This window comes from Meleagris gallopavo, chromosome 3, assembly GCF_000146605.3.
Source record: "Meleagris gallopavo isolate NT-WF06-2002-E0010 breed Aviagen turkey brand Nicholas breeding stock chromosome 3, Turkey_5.1, whole genome shotgun sequence".
NCBI classification, from domain to species: Eukaryota; Metazoa; Chordata; class Aves; order Galliformes; family Phasianidae; genus Meleagris; species Meleagris gallopavo.
The window spans coordinates 44,805,288-44,814,141 of NC_015013.2; the positions used below are offsets into that span (position 1 = coordinate 44,805,288).

At 39.8% G+C, this 8,854-nt stretch overlaps 1 protein-coding gene across 1 annotated transcript in view; it reads right to left on the bottom strand.

Moving 5' to 3' along the window:
* Positions 1-724: 724 nt before the first annotated feature.
* Positions 725-8,854, bottom strand: part of LOC109366928 (guanine nucleotide-binding protein G(s) subunit alpha-like) — an 8,643-nt gene continuing 513 nt past the window's right edge. The window contains exon 2 of the mRNA XM_031552850.1: positions 725-818. Coding sequence (XP_031408710.1) covers positions 725-818 — 94 coding nt within the window. The remainder of the gene's footprint in view (positions 819-8,854) is intronic.

The following is an 8,854-nucleotide window of genomic DNA, read 5'->3' on the forward strand; positions in this document are numbered from 1 at the left end:
AGAACTCAGAACAGGAAACAGCAGTTAACTGATGGGACATAAACATGTTTGTTGTCCTTCATATCTACAGAAGGATATATTCAGATAAAGCTTTTCAGAGTATTGTTTCTAAAAATATGTCCAAGAGTGTCTCAACTTTGTGAAAAACAAACCCAAAATTCCAGTACGTTTAGAGCAAATTTTTATAGGTAACATTATGCTTGAAATCCAGAAGTCACACACTGAAATTTTTCAAAAAACTGGATTGACAAACACTGAAAAGCCATCATTTTTCATAATCTTCCACCACCAGCTAAGCCAAATTTATTAAGTCTATGAGAATCCAGTAGAACACCACAATCTCATTCTGATGTTACATAAGAAATATTTGTCCATTCATAGTCCACAACATCTCCTTCAATCTCCAGCTTCACTTCAAGCCAGAGACTGGAACTACTTTTTTCTCCTACACCACTTCTAAATAAATCACATTCATCTTGATTGAAACATAAACTGAATTGTCTCTTATAAACACTCAATATTATCTTTTTTTTTTTCCTAGCATGGGTTTCTTAACTGACTATGCATGGTACACTTGCCATTTTCAATTTTTGGGAATGCCTATTTTGCTTTCTCCGTGACCAAATTAATTTTCTTACGCCAAGTGCCAAACTCCCATTTTGCAGCTCTACCCTCACTTGCGTTTTTGTGTTCCTTTTACTTTCCCAGCTACTTTGTGAGGTCTTCACTGTGGATCCCGAGTTCCATAACTTCTTGTACTAAAAGAGTTGTCTGCATACTGACTTGCTTCAGTGCAGACATACAAGTTCCCAAGAATCCTGCAAGTAAAAAGACAGATACCCCTTTGAAGAGTACCTAGATCTGTAGTTACAAACAAAGAACAGCTTACAAACTTGAAACTAACAGGTTAAGTTCAAAGTATCTGTTTATACTTTTGAGCAATTGCAGTCCACCTGCAACTTCCAGGAATTTTGCCATGCTGCTTCACTGTTCAAGATGAACCTCGCTCTTTGATATTCCCCTTCTGGGGGGTAGAAAGTGGCAATTAAAAAAAAAAAAAAAAGGATCTGTAGTTCCTATGTAAAAATCCCTCAGAACCTACATTCAAGCTACTAAAAGTCAGCAGAAATTTAGCATGACTGGCTGTGCTGCAAAATGACAGACCAGTGATGAGGTTAACTGCAAGAGAAGATGCATCCTCACTCGTGTTTTAATCCTTAGCTCCTGACAGGCCAGACAGCCCAAATATGAATTATTGCAGAGGTGACAGAACTGGAAAAATGACAGAGGTTTGCTTTGAACTTGAACAATCTGCAGCAGAGGACTCAGTACGACAGTCCCCAGATTTCGCTGAACTGCTGATGGTTATTCACACACATCTCTACGGCAGCCCAGGGACAGAGCTGGTCACAACAGCGACTGCCTCATTGCAGTCAGCAGCAAGGCAAGGTCAAGCAGCTGGTGCAAACTGAATACATACTGGTCTACAATTGCTCTCCAACACCACTGAAATTTTTATTTAGATGGCTATCTTTAGAATAGGAAGTAAGTGCATTAAGCAATACTAACTCCCTTTCTGCGCCCCAGTCTCTTTTACTCGCTTTCCATAACTAATCGTCAGAACTCATCTATCATTTTTTGAAAGATAGATTCTCTAATTCTTATACACTCCTTCCTCGAAAAATTGCTTTTCTCTTTTCTTTAAATGACCTCTGCTCTTACTTTCACCCTTTTTACTTCCTTACTTGGGACCCCTCCATACCTGCCATCCACAGCGACAATCAGGGCTGGCAGCGTCAGGAAATCACACAGATGATTTCACAGAATTGTGTAAGAGCTCACAAACCCTATAAAAGAGCACAATAAAGTCCCCTAAACCCTCCACCCCCCAGTTTTCATGCTTATGAGATGAAGCTGTCAGTAGAAGTCTGTTTTCCTTTCTGACACAAATGATACACATTTCAGGAGATTGTGCTGAATATGTAATTACCTAGCGACAGGAGCTAGCCCTTGAAACTCTCCTTCCTGATTTATGGGGCATAGAAATCTCTCCGTCAAAGGAGGCAATAAGTAAGTCTTCCGTTTCCTGAAAAAGTTAAGTTCAGAGATCAGTACATAAAATCCTATAGAGCAACTCCATTTTTTGGTGTACCTTCTAAGTGGCAAATGAAGATTGGAATGATCTCTAATAAAAGAAAAGCAGACACTCCCTACTGTCAAATACATCTTTCAAGACTAACTTGATTAGAAAGTTCTTGTTTAGAAAGAACCTGGAATACTCAGAACAGGAATGAACATACACTTGCAAGCTTGTTGTCATTAGACAGAGTGTGTTGTTGGATATCTCCAAACAACTACCGTTGCTGAAAAATCAAGTTGAAAACAAGAAAAACATTGCGGACATTCTGGCTGCTGGATTATTGTTTTTTCCTCAAACAGAAATACAAACAGAAAATTGCTTTTCCTATCTTTCAGTGCCTTATTCATATCTTAGCAGTAGATGTAGTTAACATCAGCAATAATAATCACCGCATTTCTGCTGGAGTGCAGAACGAATAACCTTCAACCTAAGGCTGAAGGCCAGGTGGCTAACCTGAGAGAAGCAATTTACATTGCTGCTTTTCAAATGCATGTTATGCTGTATATTTAATTAAAAAGTTTTAGATTCCAAGTCTGTAATGGGGAAATAAATTAAACATAATAAATGTGACTTATGGAGATGACCTCATAGTTAGAGCATAGGAGGGACTTGGCTATGGAACAAACAACTCCTGGAGCAGTTCCAGGACAACAAACTCCCTTTATTTTTTTCAATTAGATGATCTAACAGACCCCATGATGATCCAGCACAACAAACAAATTGTCTGAGGACATGCCAAATAGTAAAAAATAAACACTAAAACATGAGTTTTGGCTCTTACTACCAGGAATTCACACTCATTAAAAGGGGGCTTTTCTGCAAATAAAATCCTGTACTGTAATACGGAGTACTGGATTCCACTCTTATGACTATAATAAGACCTTCTTGCTCTAAAAAACTGACAGAGCTTGTTGCAAGAGATTAAGAAGTTGAGCACAGGGGTCTGCCCTTCATCAAAGACGTGAAATGTTTAGCAAGCTTCCAATTCAGACACATTTCAGTATTTAGGAAGAAGACAGTTTGAAAGAAAAATCAAAGCAAAAACAAACCCTAAAGAGGACTGTCTAAAAACTGATCACTGTGTAAAAACTGCTCATGTGTTTGATTTTCAGTTTTGACAACACAGCACAGAAACCTGAGAAAAAAGATACACGCACACACAAACACTCTGCCGGGCAAGTAAACATTTAGACTTTAAAACAATAAAAATGTCCAGCCCGTAAGTAAACTATAGGTGAAATAAAGCCATAACATATGCAACATGGGAAAGAAACAACAGCAGTATACTAGTGGGAATAAAGCGCTGCACAGGACAGAATAGGCTGCCTGTCTCCCAGTGTGGCCCAGTGCACAATTCATGCATTTGAAATACATTTTCCCCCACTTGCTTTCTCAGCTGAAAAGCTAATGAAGTCACAACAAACAGACTTAAGCTCAAACATCATTAATTCTGCTATTAAGGTATATCACTGAGAGGTTCTCCCACTTTTATAGTTATCAAGAGCTTGGCAACAAGGACATTTATAATTCATTTCTCTAGAGAAGGAAAGAAAGACTGGATTTTTATTGCAGATCACTGGCTGTGTAATTCTGCACAGTTTCAAACACCAGAACAGCAGCAACAAGAAGACAGAAACCCCAAAATAAGAACACAGTAGGCTGGGCCAAAATAGCACCAGCAATTATGCTATAGGTCCACACAACACAATGTATCAATCAATCAATCATCCAAAGTACTGCTTCTGATAAAAATTAACAAAGGTCTCCAGAATAGGATGATATCAAGCACCTCTAAGACTTCAGTAAAGCTACAGCAATCATACTATGAGTATGTCTGCGGAATCATATAGAAAGCACAGCCAAGAGGTGTCCACACTAAAAGCCAGGCTGAAGACACCACAAGGCCTGCTCCCTGTAGCTGTCCTTTATTCTCTTCGTTCCAGTCCTCTTTACTGCCCTACTCCTTCTTTCTCCATGATGTCTTCGCTGCCACATGTATTACTGGTCCAAAACCCATGTTGCCATATGTTTGGTATGCTTTCATCACAAGATGGCAAGCAGTTACGAATGTCTTCTTCCAAAAGCATACCCAATATGAGATGTGGGCGTCTGCATTTTGGTCACAGAAGACACGTGCCCGGTTGTTTGATGGGGAGTGACTGTAACACAGGAGATTCTCCCATAGGCTCTTGAGGACGTGTAGCCTGCTCCAGCTGGAAATGGGCATCACCACAGACAGCAGAGTGGTTTTGGCAAAAGGCACAATAGGGGGGTTTAACTTGTACATCCCTCTTGAATATAAAAAAGGGGATCTAAAGTTGCGTGGAACATTTTTGTTTCCTGTTTAATTTTTCCCAGTTTAAGACATACTTTTGCAGTTACAGCAGTAAAGCTGAATGCCATGTAAAGAACTGGTGAGCAGCAAATTATTGCTCTAAGGTACCAATAAGCAATTAGGGCTGTCCATTGTGGGATCTTAAATGCAAAAAAACTGGTTTCCACAACAGCTGCTCCCTAAGCTCTGCCTAAATGAAAAGGAAAAAGAATAAACAATCCGTTAGTTTTGGGGATTTAGCCTCCAGGCTTATGCAAGGTGATTGCAAAACATGCTGTAGGGTTGAAGTGTACAGTGTGAAGACTGAAAAGCCCTTGTAAATGATCATCTTGGAGCAATATTTACACATTCAAACAGTTTTCAAGAAAGCTTTCACGGTACAGGCAGGAGATTGAACTGTGAGGAACAACCTCTTTTTTAGAGACTCCAAGATCCTGGAGCACTTGGTGCTGCACAGTTAGTCCTGGTTGTAATATCATCATCTAGATAAAGCAGTGATGGTGGCTGACGTTCTGCTGTTAGTAAGCAGAGATATTTAACCTCAGGGCAGTGGCTTCCATGAACACAGATCTCACTCGTTGTTTGGGATTATGGAAAACAGCAGCTCTCTACCTAATCACACATTTATTATATAGCACAACAGAACTGGTAGGTGGCCCTATTAACCTTACTGTGTCACCACTCCCACCACATTCATGCATACATCCTAAGGGAGGTACTCCCTACCATCACCCTGCTGCTGTTTCTACAGTTCCAGTTCTTCCTGCTTTCCCTGTAAATCCTCCAATCCCAGCATCAACCCATCCACCTCCCACAGATCCATTTCCTGCCTAGAATATGTCATCAAAACATTTCTACCCATCTTATTTTCTTAATCTCTGAAGAATACCTGACAACCATTGAGGTTGAGGGGGCAGAATTTTTCCTAGATACCTCATGATTTCATTAATATTTAATTTCAACATTCCTTTGATCCCCTCTCTGAAAACAGTTTCTACAAACATCAACTCTAGAATCTCTAGTACTGACATCAAAGCAAGGATCCAAATTTTCTCTCAAAATCTATAGATACACACGTATTGAATTTTAAAATACTGACATTTTAAGAGGCATCTCTAATGTACTTTCTGATTCTTCTTTCAGCTCCAGCTTGTACGTTGCTCCAGAACACAGGTATGAAGGCAACATTTAATAAAACTGTTTGTCTTTAAGTATTTCAAGGTAAATTTTAAATCTAAAAAAACTTTGATAGATAAAAGAGAAGGATAAGAGAGATAACACTGAGATGGGGGGAGGTTTGATGCAAAACACCAATGGGAGGGGTGAGTGAAGGAATATATATCTTGCCAGGTCTCAGCACTGCACTGATTGGAGATGAAATACAACTACTGAGATGCTGAACAGGGAGTTGCAGCAGTGAAAAGATCACTGAGAGAAAGCAGCTGAAATGCTATCTGCCATCCACATCAAAGTTAGAACACTTCAATTTAAGCTCAGCATACACAAACAAGTCTGAGATCTGTCCAGAGCAAACCCAGGAACAACTGTAAACAACAGACGGTGAAAAGAGTTTAGAATGTGACAACAGGCATTTGAACAGCTTTTGGAAATTAAACTATTTCGTATACTTTTATATGCAAGTATACTACTATATGTCTCAAAAGCAAAAAACAAAGTTTTTTTTTTCTCTTGCTATGCTAAAATTATAGGCTCTGTGATAACATAAATGTAGAGATCTTCAAGCTGATTCCCCTACTTTGGTCCGTTCCTGAGCTTCTCAGCCTTTCCTTGATTTGAGTAGCCAAATAACTCCCTTTACCTACTGACAGATATATAAAGATAAAATATTCTTGTAAATCCATTGTTAAAAGAGACAATCAGACACAACATAACTATCATGAGAATAATCTGCTACTCTTCCCTTGACCATTTTGGTTCCTCAGTTAACCTTCCCAATGAAACTTACAGAAGGCCTTTTAGAGTAGAAGAATTGTCTGATGATTATCTTTGATCCACTACTCCCTAAGCACATTCTAAGAACTATAAAAAGAGCAGAGAGATGCTACTCTCCTTTGCAGAAATCATGCTGCCAAGAGGAGTACTTACGTCTTCCTAAGTAGCAGAATAGTTCATCCAAGCAATCCATTCCGGGCTCTATTTTTGTTTATAACAGCATTTTTAATCTGTAAGATTTTAAGGTGGATTGCTTGACCAGAAAGTACAAGTTCTATCACACAATGAGAAATGTCAAGGATTGTCTTGGATGAGAACTACGAAAAGAATGTTTTTATATAACTAACAGCTGCCACTCCCCCCCCAAATGAAGAACTACCTCTTCAGTAACTCTACAAAGACAAATTTCTAACGTTATACGTAAGCAGGTAAGCGCTTTCCATTTAAAAAGGCACTTTTCAATAGTTCTTAAAACAAAACACACAGCTTTTCTAGACTGCCCTAAAGTCTAGCACATTCCCCGGGGATTGGAGCAGAGGCAGGGGGAAGGATCTGTTTCTGTTGATGCTCCTAACTCGAGCATCTCTAATGCTGAGACACGATTAACTTTCTCTTTGCCTCTCAAATTGAACTCTTCAAAACTTTGCTGTTCTTTGTTCTACAGGATGAAAGTGCCAGATCTAACCATGGGCTCTGACTATGAAAACCAGTCTCAATGCTTTCCCCCATGTTCAGAGTACGGCACTCACTGCAGTCAAAAAAGTAAACAGAAAACAAGATCTGGAGCCCAAATGTTAGCCCAGGCACAAGCTCATGAGACAGCACATCTGCAAAAACTATATACCCAAATGAATTCCTAGCTTATCGGTTTTCATTCACTTCAGCAGAGTGGATGGAAGAGACAGGCTAAGCACTGAATTTGAACCGTGCTCAGTTTGAATGACTCACAGAAATTTGAAAACTAGTGAGGAAAATGGTACAATTGGCACGTGTCAATATTATTTTTTAATATGTAAGTAATGTGTTAGACTATAACAAAACTCAGAAGAATCAAACTACTTCTGAAAGGAAAACTAACTGTAAATACGAAGATCTATTTGCAGGGCTGAGAAGATTAAAGAATGAAGAAAAAAGTTAATAAGAAAAGGTGATTGAAGTTGTGGTGAAAGATGATAGAAATAAAAGGGTTATGAGCAGCAGCAGTAAAATGCAGCTCAGCTTGGGGAGGAGGGGAGAAGAGAGAAGATCCTGATCCAGATCCAGAGAATCCAGATGACAAAGAGAATAATACAGGTATTTGACAGAAGAGGGAAATGAGTGGGAGAAATGCCTGTCATCTCCACGTTCCCTTCTCCTCCATGTAGGATCTGAGTAACTCTTTCCTTTCAGTTCAAGACCATCTCCCTGCTCTCTGAATGTGAATGTCACGCTGTCACTGATAAAAACCAGGGAAGGGAGCAGGGCTGGTGGCATTGGGGAGGGAGTGTAAGGGATTTGCCTACATTTTAGAAAAGCTGTGATCCTTTAAACAGTTTTAACCTGTTCCCTGACCAACATATATTTCATGATCTAGGGGAAAATGAAAGAAAATACAAGTGCTAGAGTCCTGTTATTCAGGAACTACAGATTTAAATGCTGTCAAATATGTCCTGCGTTCCTCCCTGTGGAATGAAATACCTGCCAAATTGCAGTTTCTTCACTCTTATGCCACTAACAACACACTTTTCACTAACATCTCATTAAGCCTCCAAACCACAATCACCTCTCCTTCACTGCTGACAGACATTTATGAGATCAGATCTTCTAAAGAACACATGCACGATTTTCCGCATCACATTACAGCCGCGGTTCTGCCAACTCGCTCCAGCTGTTCCCGGCACCACTCAACAGAGCCGCAGGGCAGCTGCAGAGCTCCCACGAAGATGTCCTGAAGAAGTGCTGCTGCCACTTGGCAGGGACAGATGGCATGTGTGTGTAGCTCACGTGTTCCTCCCTGAATTTTACACACTCACCTCTCTGCAAGACCATGACCTACCATTGCAGTGCCTCAGAACATGTCACATCTGCACTGCAAATTCTGGGCTATGACACCTAATACGTAGCACATCTCATTGCAGAGATGTACTCAGGACTGCATCAGTTCCAGTTGTATATACTTGTATTTTTTCTGCTTTCTTTTTTTTTTTTTTGTGCCACATACTTGAAGTTTCAATATTTGAGAAAAGGATGTGTTATTTTCTCCCACATCAACAACCCCTACATTTCTAATACAGTAATTTGAATGTAATTCCTTTCTCCCTATCTTCACAAATTACATAAATACAGTGTTTTAAAGTAAAAGAGAGGAGATTTAGGTTAGATGTCAGGGGGAAATTCTCCACTCAGAGGGCAGTGAGGCGCTGGCACAGCTGCCCAGAGAAGCTGTG